The sequence below is a fragment of the Ovis canadensis genome, chromosome 3 (assembly GCF_042477335.2).
Source record: "Ovis canadensis isolate MfBH-ARS-UI-01 breed Bighorn chromosome 3, ARS-UI_OviCan_v2, whole genome shotgun sequence".
Classification (NCBI taxonomy): Eukaryota; Metazoa; Chordata; class Mammalia; order Artiodactyla; family Bovidae; genus Ovis; species Ovis canadensis.
This window is the reverse complement of record NC_091247.1, coordinates 80,246,892-80,267,201: the sequence shown is the minus strand read 5'-3', so window position 1 is coordinate 80,267,201 and position 20,310 is coordinate 80,246,892. Positions and strand designations below refer to the sequence as shown.

Genomic DNA, 20,310 nt, shown 5'->3' with positions numbered 1-20,310 from the left:
TGAGAGTCCATTGGACTGCAAGGAGATCCAACCAGTCCATTCTAAAGGAGATCAGTCCTGGGTGTTCATTGGAAGGACTGATGTTGAAGCTGAAACTCCAATACTTTGGCCACCTGATGTGAAGAGCTGACTCATTTGAAAAGACCGTGATGCTGGGAAAGATTGAGGGCAGGAGGAGAAAGGGACGACAGAGAATGAGATGGTTGGATGGCATCACCATCGCGATAGATGTGTTTGAGTAGGCTCCAGGAGTTGGTGATGGACAGGGAGGCCTGGTGTGCTGTAGTCCATGGAGTTGGACTGAGCAACTGAGCTGAATGAGGTAAGAACTTTCAAACTTTATTAAAGGTTGAGGATATCTGAATGGAAATAAACAGAGCACCGTGTGTGTGTGCACGCGCACACGCTTGTGTGTCTGTGTGTGTGTGTGTTAGTCGCTCATTTGTGTCCGACTCTTGTGACCTCATGGACTGTAGCGTTCCAGGCTCCTCTGTTTATGGAATTCTCCAGGCAAGAATACTGGAGTGAGTTTCCATGCCCTCCTCAAGGGGATCTTCCCAACCCAGCAGTCTAACCCAGGTTTCCTGCATTGCAGGTGGATTCTTTATCATCTGAGCCAAGGAAGCTGAAGGGCTATTGATTATGCAAAGTAGCTTATGCTAAGTGCTCAGTGTATGGTAAGGAACTTAGTATTAATGAGGTTTAGTAGAGCACCATGGGGAAAGGATTTCTGGAAAAGATAGGGCTGAAATCTGAGTTTTCAGTAAGGATGGGAGGTAATTAAGGAAGGAGGGCACAATTTAAAAAATAATTCATTGTCTCTATTAAGGTGAACTAAATAGTTCTGCTTTAGAATTTAGAGTATATTAGAATCAGTTTAATAGTTTTTTTTTCCTTTTGTATTATTAAGGTACTTTTTATTTGGAAAAAATGAAGCTATATTCTTTGATGACCTATTATTGTTTCTTATTGTGCTGTCACTTGTTTATCAATATGTAATCTGGTCGGACTTGATTGTATACTGAGGGCAGCTCCAGTGTAAGTAGGTCCCTCTCACTTTATTGATGAGAACAAGTCAGCCTCAGTCTACCAGGAAAGGCAAGGAAGCTGGAGCACTAAATTCAAAAGAATTTTTAAGACATGCTTCAGATAATTTTTCTTGTTCTTTGTCAGAGTTTATCATCAAAATAAGTTAGTAGCCAAGTGCATTATATTTACTGTTTTTAGGAGTAGTAGAGAATTTTATACAGGGAACCTTACATGGTTTATAAGTGGAAATCAACCTTTTTTCTTCAGTAGCAACTATGAATTCAGTTCTTTAGATGAAGTTATATTCCCTCGATATGTTTAGGGTGAAAGGGAGAAAAGGACCTCTGTTATATGGGTCAGTTGACTTAAGGAATAGAGATGACTTTGAGTTAGCTAAAGGGGTGTTTCGAAAACAGGAATCTAATACTCAGTTTTGAAAGTGTTTTATCTGGTGATGAGTAGTATTGGTATCTTCTTAGTATGTACTTTTGCCTGCATTTGACCTTATTTTGAACTTAATAGTAGTAATATTTTAGTGTGAGTATTTAAACAGCCCTTTAGGTTTTTTTCTGGAAAAGGAAATGGCAACCCACTCCAGTATTCTTGCCTGGAGAATCCCATGGATGGAGGAGCTTGGTGGGCTACAGTCCACAGGTCGCAAAGAGTCGGACACGACTGAGTGACTTCACTTTGACTTTTACACTTTAGGTTTCTTTCAACTGAATTTTGGCTTGTTATATATAAAGACTGCCCACCCTCTACCCTTACCCCTTTCAGTGTTGATTTGTGAGCAAATTCAAAGGTATCAGAGTTTTTTAATGTGGAGGCTTGTTCTAGAAAAGAATGTCAGCTCTCGATCTGCTTGTCTAAATTTTAGGCCTCTAGGATTTTTGTCCAGATATTTTGTTCTCAGTGGAAAGCATTTTCAGTCTGGTTTGCTGCTTGCCTAGGCAAGAAGGAGAAGGACATCCTTGAATTCCCAAATCTGTGATTCTAAGTAGACAATGGATAATCTCAGTAGGAAATAATGTTATTAGGATTTTTGTGCTTCTGCTTTACTCTGTGAAATACTCGTGTACACACACATCAATTCTGCCACATTAACTGTGCTCTTACTCTTTGTTTGGTCTTTATATATGCTTCTCGCACTTCTACCTTCTCCCACTTCTACCTTTTACGTCTCATCTTAAGCTTCTTCCTTTGGAAAATTTTTAACTACATGTGACTTTTGATGCCTGTTCTTGACATACCTATACTTATCCCCTTAGACCCCCTGTATCACCATGTGCCTTCATAACATGTGCATTGGCCTTTATCTTCCACCAGACTATACTTTCCTGTAGGGAAGAGGTCATCATATTCCTACTACCCAGAACAGTGCCTGGTGTGTAGTAGGCACTTAGGAAATACTTGAATGAGTGACTGTTGGGTTGGCCAAAAAGTTCACTTGACTTTTTCTGTATCCAATACTACTGTTAAAGTACTTTTAAAGTATTCCTGTGGCAAATACATACATCATGAATATGTATTATTTATTGCTGCATTTTATGCATTGACTGAATGAAACATTTTAGAATCAGTTCAGAATTGAATGCTATATAATATATATAAACACATGTGAAACCTTTTAAGTGATTTTTAAAATGTGGTTACTTACAGTGATTTAAGCAAATTACTAAAATAAAAAAGATAGCCAGTAGTTCCGTCTTTCGTGTATGAGAACTCTTTAAAATACTATTTCTCAGGTGCTTACTTTATAGTACAGTTACTCTGTACCATTGGTTAAGCAAGTAAATAATAACATTATGTTGCTTTGGGTTCAGTAGTGTATTTTTCCTCAAAGAAGGCAATGGAAAAAGACAGATGTGCAGAGAACATTGTTTATTCAGTCTTTAGACGATGCTTGCTGTACATATATTCTCAGTCTTGTAAAAACTTAGGCCCACAGAGTGGTATAGACCAAGTGATCTCTATAAGGATTATACAGGACCATCCATCAGTATTAATTTTTAAAGATTGAACCTCTATTGCCTTTCACCCTGAGAAAGGCAAATTACATTTAATATAGGGATAATATAGTGATTGACATTGGCTTCCCCACACTGTTATTATGTCAGATGGGCTGGTGAGGGAACCTAAGGAATGGTAAAATTTTCACTTCCTCGGTTGTATTCGTTGCTGTACCACATTGAGGTTTACATGTGATTACATTGATATCATGGATCTAGTTTTAGCTAAACTGTCTTCCAAAAATTAGCACGTGATTGTAAAAGATTCCTCTCAAGAAATCAGATGGATTGTAATTATAATAAAGCACATGCAAGCACACAGCATAAAAAAATGTTAGAACTCTTAATCCCAATATGGGCTCTTAACATGGGGTAAAAAATACAATATCATCAGATCTCAAATATCAACCTCTCAAAATTTGAGATTGTCCAGGATTATTTTAAATAGGTGACTCTATTGTTGAAACCATAGCTTGCATAAGTGTACATACAGTGTGCTTGATAGGTGGCTAAGTGATAGCATAAAATCATAGCAAATTAGCAAGACATTTTAAAAAATATGCATTCTGAGGATAAAAACTAAGCTTTATGAAGTTTCCCCCAGAAGTGTTTGATAGAGCCATACAACTTTCAATATAGTACTATAGAATTTCTCTAAATTAAATTGTAGATGTTTACAAGGCCCTTTGAGGTTTCTTGTTCAGTAGGAAAAGAGAAAGCATGCCGTTGGGGAAACACTAGTTTTTCAGGCCTTGGTCAAAATGACTGGAATAATGCATAGAATATATGGCCATAAATTAAAATACATTCCTTTGTCATCAAATGTCTTTGAAGCATGTAGTAAACAGTGCCAAGTTGATGAAACCAGTATGAGACCAATTATATGTGGGAGATTTACTCTTTGCTAAGTTTTGTCTTTTGGTGGGGAGTGAAGAGTTACAGCAAAGAGATGCTGGACAGAAGTATATCCTCAACAGTAAATATTTCTTTAATAAAAATTAGCCTTTTATGGAAGAAAAATCATAGGCACTTAAGGTGAAAATGGTTCACTGCATCCTTCCTAGGAAAATTACTGCAGCAAAGAAATTGAACCAGGAGTTCAGAGCTGTTAGTGTCATCAGTGTAGTTAATTTTATGAAAACAAGACCTTTAACTTTAAAATCCAGGGAGCTATTTACAGCGGTGATACCAAAATATGCAGATGCTCAAGTCCCTTATATAAAATGGTGTGGTATTTGCATATAACCTATGCACAACCTCCCCTTCCTGTATACTTTAAATCAGCTCTAGGTTACCTAATACAGTATAAATGCCATGTAAAAGTTGCTGGTGCTTGGCATATTCGAGTTTGCTTTTAGGAACTTCCTGGAATCCCCCCACCCCCCACTAGTATTTTCAACTTGTGGTTGGTTGAACCTGAAGACATGGAAGCAGCTGATACTGAGGGCTTACTGTGAATGAATGAAATGAGAAATGACCAAGAAGTTAAGAGTCTGCCACATACAGTTTTGATGATTATCTCATAGCAAAGATTTTTGCTTTTGAAGAGTTAGAGAACTTAAAATAGTAATTACTAATTGCTATGCAGATATTTTTGGATAAAAGAAAATACACACTGTTGATCATGCTATTCAGGATGAATAAGAATAAGAAAGTAAACTTATTTTTAAGAGAGAGAGTACTGTTAGCAAAAGAATAGTTAGGAAACAAATGTTTGGAGATGGTTTGTTTTGTGATTTTTGTTGAGGGGGAAGAAAGATAATATATATTAAGTGAACTTTAAGAACTTTGAAATTTAGGTATATCTTATAGGAAAACCCACATATTTGCACCATGATTTTCTTTTTTAAACAGCACTGTTTCATAACTTGTAAATGAGAAATAACTCAAATAGTCGTTGATAGTGGAAGGGGTGGTACAAGCATACAGTGGCATATCAGTTCAGTTCAGTCGCTCAGTCGTGTCCAACTCTTTGCGACCCCATGAATTACAGCACGCCAGGCCTCCCTGTCTATCACCAACTCCTGGAGTTCACTCAGACTCAGGTCCATCGAGTCAGTGACGCCATCCAGTCATCTCATCCTCTGTCGTCCCCTTCTCCTCCTGCCCCCAATCCCTCCCAGCATCAGAGTCTTTTCCAGTGAGTCAACTCTTCGCATGAGGTGGCCAAAGGATTGGAGTTTCAGCTTCAGCATCATTCCCTCCAAAGAAATCCCAGGGCTGATCTCCTTTAGAATGGACTGGTTGGATCTCCTTGCAGTCCAAGGCACTCTCAAGAGTCTTCTCCAACACCACAGTTCAAAAGCATCAATTCTTTGGCACTCAGCTTTCTTCACATGACTACTGGAAAAACCATAGCCTTGACTAGACGCACCCTTGTTGGCAAAGTAATGTCTCTGCTTTTTAATATGCTATCAAAGTTGGTCATAACTTTCCTTCCAAGGAGTAGGTGTCTTTTAATTTCATGGCTGCAGTCACCATCTGCAGTGATTTTGGAGCCCCCCCAAAATAAAGTCTGCCACTGTTTCCACTGTTTTGCCATCTATTTCCCATAAAGTGATAAGACCAGATGCCATGATCTTCATTTTCTGAATGTTGAGCTTTAAGTCAACTTTTTCACTCTCCTCTTTCGCTTTCATTAAGAGGCTTTTCAGTTCCTCTTCACTTTCTGCCATAAGGATGGTATCATCTGCATATCTGTATTATTTCTCCCGGCAATCTTGATTCCAGCTTGTGCTTCTTCCAGCCCAGCGTTTCTCACGATGTACTCTGCATATAAGTTAAATAAGCAGGGTAACAATATACAGCCTTGACATACTCCTTTTCCTATTTGGAACCAGTCTGTTGGTCCATGTCCAGTTCTAAATGTTGCTTCCTGACCTGCATATAGATTTCTCAAGAGGCAGGTCAGGTGGTCTGGTATTCCTATCTCTTTCAGAATTTTTCACAGTTTATTGTGATCCACACAGTCAAAGGCTTTGGCATTGTCAATAAAGCAGAAACAGATGTTTTTCTGGAATTCTCTTGCTTTTTCCATGATCCAGAGTGAATGAGTCAATTTGGACACTGATAAAATCTATTTTAGAACCTCTTCAGACCCCAGAAAGCTCAGAAGGGAGTGAGGATGAAGGTGAAACCCCATTAAAGGGAAAACCTGAATATGCAAAGCCTGGGGGGGGGGCGCAAAAAACGCAGGAGGTTCTTAAAGCTACAGTCCCTTCTGCACCTTTGGGCAGGACGAATTTCCTTTACTTCCGCTTCTTCCTCCTGTCTTAATGGCTGGAGTGACTCAAGCTTTTCCTTCCTTGTAGGGACAAGGGTTCTGTCACCTCTCTAGAAAGGTATTTGGTGGGCTCAACAGGAGGGTGACTTGGAGGCTATGACTATGACATTTCCAAAGACAATACATGAACAAGTAGCTCCTGGGGAAGATCCTAATAATCCCAATGGGGTGTATGAGGCTGTACACAGATTCCCTTCAAAATACTAAAGGAACTTAGGCAAGCTGTTCAGAATTTTGGAGTAAATTCTCCTTTTACCTTCGGAATAGTGCAGGGACTAGCTGAGGGTCCCTGTTTGATTATGGTTGCTCATGACCAAGTCAGATAGATCCCCGTCTCTTTAGATCAATTGATAGACAGTGGAAATTGGGGGACAACTCAAGAGCAAGTGCTTATGGAAGATCAGGCTATAGAACAGGTGAGGCGCTACTGCGTAAGAGCCTGGGGGAAAACAGAGGTTAAAGGACAGGCTTTCTTTACTTCAAGAGATCTCACCTCCCCAAAGGGGCAGTCCCTACTGGGACAACATTACCCCTGTCAGCAGAGCCAATTTGAACACTGGTTTAAATTTTAGATAAGAAACTATGACTGCAAAAAGGGATCACGTTTTTGATACTGAATGGCCGTGATATTCTTTAGACTCCAGAGAAAACTGGTTTAAGCGAAATCTTTTTTGAAATTGCAAAACCTGTTCTTCTTGCATGTGGAATTAAAAAAAATGTTGGCTTGTTAAAATACTTTTTTGCAGCTCCAGTTCTGCCTGAGAAACAAAAACAGGCCTGGGAAAAAACCTAAAGTTACCTCTTATCGTGTCCTTGGGATACGCAGCCCACTCTATCTGGGACTCCAGCCATGAACAAATCGGTAGAACTCAAACCAAGAAGAAAAAGAAGGGGCAAAGATACATTTTAAATATTAAGCAGAAAACTGTGAGATCTCTGCCTATATGTCTGTCTTAAATTTATGTGTGTCTCAGTGTGTGCCTTCATCCTTGGACAAAATTGCTTAAGGCTGATTGGACAATGAGCTCTATTTAATTGGCCTAAAGAGAAGTAAGTGCTTACAAATCAAACAATTACAAATTCAAAAAATTAAAATGAATTTCAGGCTTGTACGAACTGGGAAATATTCACTATTAAATTGATACCTGGTATTAATGTTTATTTATTGACTTTGTGAAGATACTTTTGCAGATGACTTAGCTTTGGGTGATTTATACTTACAGATCTACAGAATGATGATATAAAGTACAATTCGTGATTGCTAAAGGAAAGTAAGATGTGTTTTTAATAGAAAGGTATAAGTAATGGCATTACATCTATTAAGGAAAAAGGAAGTACATTTGAACTTACAGGCGCTATTCTCTGAATGGGCAAATAGAGTGATAAATACAGAAGTATAAAAAAAGGTTTGTGATAAGTGGGAGAGAGTTTTGTACAAGATACAAGTTTCTTAAAGACATTAAACTGCCTTTGAAATCTTGTATTGTTACTTTGACTAAGTGAATAACTATTGTTTCATAATGAATATAATCTGAAATTTGATTTTCTCTTCCTGTTAAAAAAAACAAAGTCTTCTTGGAATATGACTTTTGATAACAGACTAAATTTCTTTGTCTTTAAGTGATTCATACTTGCCTTTAAAATATTTTGTTACTTTGATAAAATAAATGAGTGTTATATCACAATGATCTATGGAAACTATGGCACATATAGACAAAGCTTCTACAAAATTAACCCCTCATCAGAAGATTTAAAATGGATAAAAAATGGCTATAAACCAGACAGTCGGGGCTATTGGAAATCCAAGGTGGACTCCTGGATTTTCCGGGCTCCCTAACAAACCTCACTTTATTTGATAGGATAAAACCTTTCCTGGCAAGAGGGTTAATACCTCACAATAAAAAAAAAAAAGATTAAAATACATTTTCTGCAATCTCCAGTGATCAGGGCACCCACTTTGCTGGACAGGTTGTACAGACACTGGCAAAAATTTCATGAGCTTCTTAGAGACTATCACATTCACTGACGTCCTTTGTCGTCAGGCAAGGACCACAAAACAAAAGGATTGGTTACATGAGATTGAACAGACTGTTAAATATGACTGCAATTTTCATGACTTTTTGTCTGACATATTACTGGATTCTAATCTTTGTTTTCAGGTATTAAAAAACTCTTCTCCTCAAGTCACTGATGGTTTAAAACAATTCAGTGATTTACACCTGTGGGTAAAATTAAAACATTTTTCTTTTCTCTCTGTCTCGCCAGAAATTGGAGACATTTATGGGTTCTGAACAGCCTCATCAAGGTACAAAAAAGACTGTCTCCAGACATACACAAAAACCGCGGCGTATACTGGGGAGCTCAAACTCATATAGATGGGGATTTTAACAGTTTGGTGGATTTAGCAAATGAAGTGCTACTCTTAGGAAAAGAAGTATAAAATCTTAAATTACAAATATATTTAATGTGTGACTGGAACATTACTACTTTTTGTGTGACCTCCCCAGGAATATAACCAATCGAAACACTCCTGGGAAAAGGTTAGACAGCACTTGAAGGGCCATGCGCTGACAACCTTACACTAGGTATTAAAAAGCTACAAGCAAAAATCATTGGCATGCAACATACTTCTTTCAGACTATTACCAGATACAGGTACACTTCATGGACTAAGCAGAGGGCCTTAACTCATAGAGTCCTCAAAGGCATCGGAGGTGGTCTCATTGAAACACTAGCTATGTTTTGCTGTTTCACTATATAATCTTCTGTTTAGTCCTCAGATGCATGCGAAAAACCCTCCGAGAACTAATAAGAAAGAAGTTGCGAGATCAACATATCTTCTGCTACAAAAACAAAAAGGGGGATATGCAAGGGTGAATAGTCAGCTGCCTGTTGCTCTGGCTAAGCCATGAGAAAATCACCATGGGAAAAGAATAAAAGCAAAATATAGCAATACAGCATGACCCAAATAAAAGCACATTGGGCTGATCAGTTGGGGTCGTCATACCCTGCTAAGCTAAGGAGAAACATAGTGTGGGCCTTGGAACGCTGGGTCAGCGCAAGTTCAGAACACTGCTTGTGCACACAGTGAGATGTTTTCCCAAGGCACATGCAGGTCTATGACCTCCAGCTAGGTGATAGCCCTTGTACAAGAAAGTAACAGATAGTTTAAAGTAATCAATAAAATGGGAGACGTAACCAGGGACACAGGAGGCTGACTTCATCGTAGCGCAACAGATACTTTCTGCTTGCCAAGACACTAAATAAGAGTGATGTGGCTCCGAGGAACAGGGCTCTTGACCCAAGAGGTCTTGAGTCCCTGGTCCCATCTTTAAAACTTTACTTCTGTCTCTAGTTTCTTTTTCCCAAACTGTGCGTCGACCATTTTCAATCCCTACCTGCCGTGCTGGCTGCAGCAGTAATGCATATTGTATTTTACATCAGTGTAAAGTGGCAAACATAAAACTAAACAACCAATATAAATATGGTTAGATTAGAAGGAACACTAATTATAAAGTTCAGAAATAATAAGAGGCTTCAGTGGTCTTGATAATGTTGTATTTTTTAAACTATATGGAAGGTATGTGGGTATTTAGTACTCTTTAGCTGTGTGTATACTTTGTATACAATAAATATGGTATTTCATGATTAAATAAATCATCATGGGACAACACTTTAAACAATAAGTTTAAAATGAGATCAGTTTTGAGCTTTAAAACAAATTACTAATTTGTAAAAGAATACGATCCCGGTTACAGCCAGTGAGTGTGCCGGTGACCAGAGCTCAGTCGATTAGTTAACAGTTTCCTGAACTTTGAATCTTGAGCAAGTGACTTTCAGAAAGGAATCAAACAGAAGGTAGAAATCACTGCAGCCCCAGGCAAGGCTGTTTTCGGTATAATTTTCAAAGTGTTTGGCTGCCCAGCCTTAGGGACTCCTTTGCTTCCTGAGGGTTTTCCAAACTGTCCTTCCAGGCTCCCTTTGATTTTTAGAGTCTGCTATAGTTTCTGTTAAAGACTCCTCCTTCCTTTGCTCCTTTCTGTATTCCTAAATTAAAAACACATTTAACGATAGAAACTTTCTAACTATTTTTAAAACTCTTCTAAATGAGGAGTTCTGGTGACTTTTGAGCCCATTTGTTGAAATTTGAAACAGCAGCACCTTAATTGAAAGAATATCAAGATAATGGCAATGATAACAAAGTTCTTTTTTTGCAATTGGTAGTTGGGACCGAAGAGTGGGTGATAAATACAGTTATCCATTCAGTTTTACTTGCATTTAGATATCTTTGTAAGGTGGTGATGATGTTTTCTCAGGTGAAATAGGCATTAAAAACAATCTAAAATATACTTAGAACTAGGCTTTCAAATCATTGTATCAGAGTATTAAACCAGTGTGTTAAAAAATAAGCATATTCTGTTATGTTGTTCTCAATACTTTTGTATTACACTTGAATGAAAGTTATTTTTAGGTAAGAGTAAAACTTTGTCTTTTGAAAATTCTTTTAATAAATATTTGTATTTGTATTAATTAGTACAGTATTATATATAATGAAAGGTTACAAAATCGCTACAATTTACAAATATTATATATAGTGGTTCATTGGGTTTTTAGGAATAGGAATATGTAGTTTTATTGTAGTTAGATAACAGTTATAGCTGAAAAAGAGCTCTCTAAAAGATACCTAAAGCCAAATGAAAGTAAGTTGATCTAGACTAATATGTCTCAAAATGTGATTCTTAAGTCACCAGCATGCTTTTTTGAAGACCCCATACAAGGTCTGCTGGGGGCAGGGAAATGGGGGTGTGGGAATCTGCATTTTGAGCAAATAGTAACAGCAAACATTTTGTGGTGTTTACTATGTCTCGGGAACTATTCTAAGCACTATATATTAATGCTTTCTTCCCTGTCAGGTGTAGTGAGTGAGTGAAGTTGCTCAGTCATGTCTGACTCTTTGCGACCCCATGGACGTAGCCTACCAGGCTCCTCCATCCATGGGATTTTCCAGACAAGAGTACTGGAGTGGGGTGCCATTGCCTTCTCCAGGGTATCTTCCCAACTCAGGGATCGAACCTGGGTCTCCCGCATTGTAGGCAGATGCTTTACTGTCTGGGCCACCAGGGAAGTCAGGTGTAGATACTATTGTTACTATTCCCATTTGACAGAGGAGGAATTTAAGGTATAACAGACTAAGAAACTTGCTAAGGTCATACAGCTCAGGAGTCTTAGGGCCAGGCTTGTATATGGAAAACATCAAGGCATTTGCATTCCCACTGCTCTAGTCCAGGCCCTTTAAAATTGAAAAGATTTTACTCTAAAAGTGAAGTTGGGAGGATGGTGATGTGTAGTGGATTTCACAGTTCTCTCATGGGTAAAAGTAAAAGCACTTCTACTTTTTTATTAAGTAAAAGCACTGAGTAAAAGCTGTCCTAAGGCCGCTTCATGGATTGTGAAACTCTGCAATATTAAGTAGTATGCTTTTCAGCACATCATTAAAGTTATATTTGTTTTTATGGGTTAATGGATTTCCGTCAGTCCAAGTAAAGTTCTTTGTTTGATGTGCATGCAGTACAACCTAGATGGAATCACATGTTTGTTCAAACTGAGATTTTGTTTTAATTAATTTGGGGGATTGTCTGCAACATCTCTGGTGGGTGAATATACTTGATTATAGCACTTACTTTTGGAAATCTTTCTAAAATGTATTAGCATACTTTGAGCAAAATGTTGCCAAGTTTTGAATATTGTCATTGTTCCATCTTACACATTGAACCCTCAAATTATAAATTGAATTTTAAAATAAAAACCAGGTTTTATTTCTTGGTTTTCATTTCTCCAACAACAGTGGTTTTCAGCTTGCTGCACATGCAGATCACCAGAGAGGCATTTTAAAAAAGATAATCATATCTGGGTCCCACCCCTGGAGACTCTAGTGTGTAAGGATTGAGAAACCAGTGTTCTAGAAGAAGGCTGTATGGAGCAGTTCTCTTGGTTTCTTTTTGTTGTGGTTCCTGTAAGTTTTGATAATAATGAAAAATACACTTGAGATTAGGAGTTAACTAGAAAATAGATGAACTATTGTTGATAAATACTCTTAATTTAAATATGTAACATCTACATTTTTTTCCCCCCTTTCAGATCTATTACTAAACATGGGTGCATTTTTGGACAAACCCAAAACTGAGAAACATAATGCTCATGGTGCTGGGAATGGTTTACGTTATGGCCTGAGCAGCATGCAAGGATGGAGAGTGGAAATGGAAGATGCACACACAGCTGTTGTAGGTATTCCGCATGGCTTGGAAGACTGGTCGTTTTTTGCAGTTTATGATGGTCACGCCGGATCCCGAGTAGCAAATTACTGCTCAACACACTTATTAGAACACATCACTAACAACGAAGACTTCAGGGCAGCTGGAAAGTCAGGATCTGCTCTTGAGCCTTCAGTGGAAAATGTCAAGAATGGTATCAGAACTGGCTTTTTGAAAATTGATGAATACATGCGTAACTTTTCAGACCTCAGAAATGGCATGGACAGGAGCGGTTCAACTGCAGTGGGAGTTATGATTTCACCTAAGCACATCTACTTCATCAACTGTGGCGATTCACGGGCTGTTCTGTATAGGAGTGGACAAGTCTGCTTTTCTACCCAAGATCACAAACCTTGCAACCCAAGGGAGAAAGAGCGAATCCAAAATGCAGGAGGCAGCGTAATGATACAGCGTGTTAATGGTTCATTAGCAGTGTCTCGTGCTCTGGGGGACTATGATTACAAGTGTGTGGATGGCAAGGGCCCAACAGAACAACTTGTTTCTCCAGAGCCTGAGGTTTATGAAATTTTAAGAGCAGAAGAGGATGAATTTATCATCTTGGCTTGTGATGGGATCTGGGATGTTATGAGTAATGAGGAGCTCTGTGAATTTGTTAAATCTAGGCTTGAGGTATCTGATGACCTGGAAAATGTGTGCAATTGGGTAGTGGACACTTGTTTACATAAGGTATGTAAGTCTTTTTTTGTTACAATTAAATGCCCTCTTAATTTTTAAAAGGCATGGTAAGTAAGATTAAGCAAACTTTTAAGTTTTAAAGCTTTTAATATTTTCATTAGGAAAGTCCTAAGTCCTAGATATTTTAAAGTTATTCTCTTCCCAGAAATGAAAATTTTTTTTTTGCCATCCTCATTTGTCTAAACCTTCTAATTTGAAAATTAAGTCTAATAAACTTCTGACATTTGTTGTCATTTAAGTGCTTTATGACTTGTTGTTGTGGCAAAGGCATCTATACACAATTGTGACTTGATTAAAATTTTCAGCATTGGCAGTACCTGTATTTTTTGGTTTGCTTTGGCCACTTGGCTTGTGGGATCTCAGTTTCCTGAGCAGGGATTGAACCCTGAGCCCAGGCATTGAAAGCCTGGAATCCTGATACTCGGCCATCTGGGAACTCCCGGCAATAGCTGTCTTATGCCTGGTTATGTAGCAGTTTCATTTAAAAAAAAAAAAAAAGAGTGAGAGCGTGATTGTATATTAGACACACAAGAGATCAAGAGCTGCATAAAATACTGGAAGGTATAACAGAAGCCTTAAAACTAAGTAAAGTTTTGTAATTTAGCTATGAGCTTACTAGCAGCTAAGACAGAAACTGAAGTAAGAGTTGTATATTTCTTATTCTGTAGTAGTAAAAGAAGCGTTTTCTAGCCATAAAACCTAGAAGGAATTTACGTGTGACTCTGTGTAAATATGACATGGTGGATAATATCTTACTTTTATAGGAGATAATTCCGTAGAGATGCCTTTATCATCCCCAATTAGAAAACCAAAGACTAGTATAAAATACAATCTTGTTAAGAATTCCTGTGGAACACTAAAGTTTAATTTACATTTGCAATATTATGTGAATCTTATTTCGATAGAGTAATAGAGAGGAGAATCCCAACTAACAGGTAGTTAGCAACTTCCTTTAATGTCTTTAAAATATTCAGTAATTTCAAGTGGGCTTTTGACAGCATCTATATAGCAGTCAATTAAAATTTGAGTTATCTGACCAGAACCTAAAATATGTAAGTATTCTGTGACTCTGATTGAAGAAGGTTTCAGGACAAAACTAACCTTTGGTTATGTGATGTAAAGATTTTGACTGACTGACTCTGTCTAGATCAGAGCCACTCTATTTCCTCACCATGTAAGTTGCTGTGAAAGATACAAGCATAGCCAGGAAGTTTCTCTAAAGGTCCCTGGGTCTATGGAAACACTCAGGTTTTGTTGAAGTATCTATTACTTTTCCATAGGATGGGAAGAGACACCTTCAAAAAGAGAAAATAAAAGGGCTGGTGTTTCCAGCTTTTTTCTTGATGGTATCTCTAAGTACTCTGCTGTTCATTCGTTTGTTTGTTTTTAAAGCATGTTCTATCGTTTTTGCTTCTCTGGATGAGTTAAGTACAGAAATACTGATGGTTGTCAGTGATCAAGTAGTAAGTTGTTCTAAAATTGTCTATCTCCTTGGACTCTATGTGGAGAAATTGTGACGTGCGGCTTTTTGAGACAAAAGCAAGCATGTTTTTTTTTCGCCTAACTGGGAACTGAAAACAGTGTTTTCCCCGATTATTTAAAACAAAAAGTTTGTTTATTGAAAACAAGGCCAGACAATATAGGATGTACATGTATATTTTAAGGTGATACAGAAGATGTAAAGGAACACTTGAAAATTTTGCCACTGACCTAAGTGGGCTATTGTCTTAGTTGTGGTATTTATTTTTTTCATCTTTTTTGCCTGCCTTGAATGTGTATATTTTTATAAAAAGGAATTCATTATACTTGTTATTCTGCAGTCTGCTTTTTAATTCAAAGGTATATTGTAGAGAGATCTCCATGTCTGTATCTATCGATCAAAATCATTTTTCATGGTTGTGTAGCAGAATGACACGTAGTTTTGAGGGGATAGCCAGAAATCTATTATGTCTATAATTTAGAGTAAGGAGAGAAGTTTGTATTCTGGATAAACAGCACAGTCTCTTTCCTATAAAGGATATTAGTTTTCAGGAATTCGGACCCAACCATTTTGAATGGAGTTTAAATCATTCTGGTGGTGTATCTTCCTCTGATGGTTTTTATTGGTTTAAAGTGATTAAATATTTCTGTTGATGGTGTTAAACGATTCTAGGCAGAATCTCAGAATCTTAGAAATGACAAATAATAGTGAAGAGGGACAAGGGGTTGGAACGCCACATCTCTATTGAATTTAGTTGAATGAAGTTGACCATCTAGTGCCTTTGAATGAAGTTACATTTATATTGAAATCAATTTTGAGATGCCTAGCTAGCTCTTTTGTGTTGAAATGGAATAGAGGTGAATTTTTTGAATCACCACATGCGACTTATGGAATTAAAGCTCTTACCCATTCCTGTTTTTCTGACTCCATAATACTGTCCTTCCACTACTTTATATTGTAAAGCCACCAGTTAGCAATATTTAAAACACTAGGATTAAAATAGAACCTATGATTGCTTTCAATTTAGTCTGAAAGATTGAATCTAAATTTTAAAATCCATGGAAGGTGTGTTGGCCAGTGCTTGCCCTGAGCAAATTGCTCAGTAGGTATTAGCTGATTTTTTGTGTGTGGGTGGTGGAATAAATTTTAAAACATTTTTTAAAATTAATTTTTTATTGGAGTATAGTTGATTTACAGTGTTGTGTTAGTTTCTGTTGTACAACAAAGTGAATCTAGTTAACCTGTTTTATATATAGTAGTGTGTATATAGAGAAGGCGATAGCACACTACTCCAGTACTCTTGCCTGGAGAATCCCATGGACGGAGGAGCCTGCTGCGCTGCAGTCCATGGGGTCGAGAAGAGTCAGACATGACTGAGCGACTTCACTTTCACTTTTCACTTTCATGCATTGGAGAAGGAAATGGCAATCCACTCCAGTGTTCTTGCCTGGAGAATCCCAGGGATGGGGGAGCCTGGTGGGCTGCCGTCTATGGGGTTGCATAGAGTTGGACACGACTGAAGTGACTTAGTAGCAGCAGCAGCAGCAGCAGTGTGTACATGTCAATCCCAGTCTCCCAGTTTATCCCTCCCCCCTTCCTTTAACAAGCTCTAAGTTTGTTTTCTACATCTGTGGCTCAATTTCTGTTTTGTGAATAGATTCATTTGTACTTTTTTTTTTTTTTTTTAGATTCCACATGTAAGCAATCATTGATATGTCTTTCTGTCTGACTGACTGCACTTAGTATGAAATAAGTATACTCTAGGTCCAGGTGTTAGCTGCTTTAGGAGAAAGTGTGAATGGAGTAGGTTGAATTTTTAACTAGATGCTTTTAAGATTTTTTTTTTCTGATACTAGATTTAAGTTAAGTGTTGGGAATTTCTTGATGATCCACTGGTTATGACTTGGTATTTTCATTGCCGGGGCCTGGGTTTGATTCCTGGTCAGGGAACTTAAGATCCTGCAAGCCTTGGGGCTCAGCTAACACGTTAAACATTTGTCATTCCCTAATAGTTTACAAGGATTTTTATATGTTAACTCACGAAATGTTGGGATATTATGATAACCATCATAATCACAATAGTATCAATAAATTTCTTTTTATGAGCCAGATGCTATTTTAAGCACTTTTTACACATTTTAATTTATTTAATTTTCACAACAACCGTAACAGGTAGCTAGAATTATTGTTGTTATTGATGGTCATTTATCAGAATTGCTATTCAGCAGTATGAAGCTACAAGAGTTGGATGATTCTGGTCAGGTATTACCCTATTCAGATAATTAACTCTAGGGGGAAATGGTCCCTAAGGAAGCAGCTTTTCCGTTTTATTGCCGGTGCTAGTAGCATTTCTGGTATTTATGCTAATTTCCAGGATATTAGAATAGAATGAAAGGGAAAGTGTCAGTCTTTCAGTTGTGTCCGACTCTTTGTGACACGTGGACTGTGGCCCACCAGGCTCCTCTGTCTCTGGGATTCTCCAGGTAAAGAATACTGGAGTGGGTTGCCATTCTCTTTTCCAGGGAATCTTCCCAACCCAGGGATCAAACCCAGGTCTCCTACATTGAAGGCAGATTGTTTACTGTCTGAGCCACCAGGGAAGCCCGTGGAATAGAATATGTAATAGCTGTTTGCATGGCCTTTAAGAACTTTATAGATCACATTCATTTTATTTATCCTCATAGTAACCTTCTGAGGGGAACAAAGTAAAAATTTGTATTTCCAATTTGTAAGTAAGGAAATGGAGGTTTGTCATAAAAGACTTTTTTAAAAAAGAGAAGCTGTAAGTCAGATATTTGAGTTTTGAAGCAGAGTCTAGAATTTAAGCTTTCTGAGTTAAGTTTTGCATGTATGTTACCAAAGTTTCCCACTAGATTTGATGAAAAAAATTTTTCCAAGGGAAACTTTTAAGACCTTCCTTTCCTTTTTTCAGTAATTACAAAATTAAAAAAAATTTAAACAAAATGATATTTGAAGTGAAGTTATTAATCTTTATGTCTCTTTGTCAGTCTCATTAACTTTAGGTAGCCACTGTTTACAGTTAGCTGTATATTCTTCCAAATAATTCTCTGTGTTTATTCATAAAAATAGAAGTGTGAAAAGTAGGATCATGTATACATGTTACTCTGCTAGCTCTTTGTTTTTCTTAATCATAAAAGTCAATATTTGTTCAAGTTTTTAAAAAATATAATTTTATTTCCTGTAATCAATCTATATACCACCTGTTAGAAGCTTATTTATTTTAAAGCATGAGATATAATGCCTGATAATTGGATTATGTTGAGGGGAAATTAATAACATTTTCCAAAGGCAATATCAATCTAAATCACTGATAAAACGTGGAAAAATGTACTGCTGTACCCCTTAGAATAGTTGTTTAACCCTAAACTCAGGAGCTTTTTGATTACAGTTTTCAGAAAATGTAATCATAAATAATGCAAAAGTAGACATAGATAGTATTAGAGTGGAGTGTGGCTGGGTTTTTTGAAGTATGGAAGATAAGGATGTAAAAATACAGTATATGTAATGTAGAAATTGCGAAACTTTGTTGATGTCTGAATATCTCAGTAAGTTTTTTTGTAGTGCTACTTAACCATATTAATATCTAACAGTATAAGTATTAAGTGGTTAGATCCAAACTTAAATGAGTATACAAGTAATATTTAACAAAATATTACACATACATGGAAAAACATTTATTCCATTCTTTTAAAAACGATAGTTGCATAGTATGATACGTGTGCACCTGGTGGACATGGCACAACTTCTCAAGCCTTGGAATCATTGGATAGTGCCACCCTTGGAGGACTTGACTTTAATCACAGTAACTCCTAGAACCTCTGCTTTGGGAAAAGAGAATGTCACTGAGAGGACTATAGCGCTATCTAATGTTAAAAGTGTGAACTACCTCGAACTAGTTTGGAGTGTTCACAGATACTGAATATTGCTATGTCCTTCCCTGCCTCATTTAGAATATCTCTGAGGACATTTGGCATCCTGGGGCTTTTTGGTACCCTGTTTAGAACCGCAGTTTCAGTATTAGAACATAGGCTCTTTGGAAACAGACAGCTTGGTTTTGAGTTGTGCTCTGCTGCTTGGTGCAAAGCATGGGTTTCTTCATTTTATAAAATAGAGATAGTAATATCTTCTTCATGGAGTTGCTGAGACTATAGCTTTTGGCAAGTACATGAACAGTATCTGGTTTACAGTCCTCAATAAATTTTAGTTCTGTTGATGACAGTTATGAAACGAAGAGGTAAATTTGTGCAAAGGGAAATATAGTTTCAAGAGAAGGGAATGGTGGGAGAATTGAGTGTTTCAGAAAGGAAGTAATGATAGCCTTCATCTTTCATGGGTAAGTGGAAATTTGGGCTATTCCTTAAAATTGGCTGTTTTGAGCGCTGTGTAAATGTAATAACTACAGTGAGTGGCAGATTTTAAAAAATTGGTTTAAAGAATTACAACTTTGTAGTGTAAGATTCTGTTCACAGCCCATTTCATATGCTGTGTTCAGGACTTGATCCAGAAGGCTTCAGAAGCATGCAACATTCAGCTTTAAAACTAACAGCATCAGATTATTTTCTGATTAATTGTAGATACTTACGGCAGTGCCACTGGTTAGTTTGATCTGTTGTTCAGTCACTTAGTCATGTCTGTTCTTTGCAGCTCTGTGAACTGCAGCACGCCAAGCTTTTGACCCATAACTATCTATTATCTAGTTCTGATTTCTTTAAGTGCTGCTGCTGTGCTGTTGTCAAAATTAAAAAATGAGAAGATGCTGAAGTCATCAGTTTTTAAACATCTGGCTGATTGCTTTACTTGTTCAAGTTGATTTTTGCATATTTCATTTGTGGACTTTACAAAAAAATATATACTGAATATGCAAGGATGATTTATCTCTAGAAAACTAAAGAGTCATAAAGGGAACGCTCTTTTTCAATTGCTATATAAATTGTTATAAATTAATATGTAAAAATTAATGAAATACACCCATACTTTGTATTTAGGGGAAGATCATCTTTATGTACGGAGAAGGCAATGGCACCCCACTCCAGTACTCTTGCCTGAAAAATTCCATGGACGGAGGAGCCTGGCAGGCTGCAGTCCATGGGGTCGCGAAGAGTCGAACACGACTGAGTGACTTCACTTTCATTTTTCACTTTCATACATTGGAGGAAGAAATGGCAACCCACTCCAGTGTTCGTGCCTGGAGAATCCCAGGGACTGGGGAGCCTGGTGGGCTGCTGTCTGTGGGGTCACACAGAGTCGGACACGGCTGAAGCGACTTAGCATCAGCAGTAGTGTCTTTATGTAGAAATAGAATTACCATCGTTGAAATCACACATGCTGAGATGTTTATGTAAATTATTTTCTTTAAATATCTTCAGGTTCTTAAACTTCTTGAAATTATCTTTTAGTTAATTTTCCAAATAATAGGATGTATGTTTTATAACTTATAAAAATCTAATGGAAATTATATATATATGATAGATTAAGAATGGGT

General features: G+C 37.4%; 1 protein-coding gene across 4 annotated transcripts in view; it reads left to right on the top strand.

Annotated features, from left to right (window-relative positions):
- PPM1B (protein phosphatase, Mg2+/Mn2+ dependent 1B) overlaps positions 1-20,310 on the top strand; it is an 83,818-nt gene that overhangs the window by 44,746 nt on the left and 18,762 nt on the right. For 2 of the 4 annotated variants that reach the window (XM_069583438.1, XM_069583437.1), the window contains exon 2: positions 12,459-13,318. The exons of 1 other annotated variant lie outside the window; for it this stretch is intronic. In XM_069583438.1, the coding sequence (XP_069439539.1) occupies positions 12,473-13,318 (846 nt within the window). In that variant the 5' untranslated portion in view covers positions 12,459-12,472. The remainder of the gene's footprint in view (positions 1-12,458; positions 13,319-20,310) is intronic. One more of the 4 variants, XM_069583439.1, reaches the window with a different exon arrangement.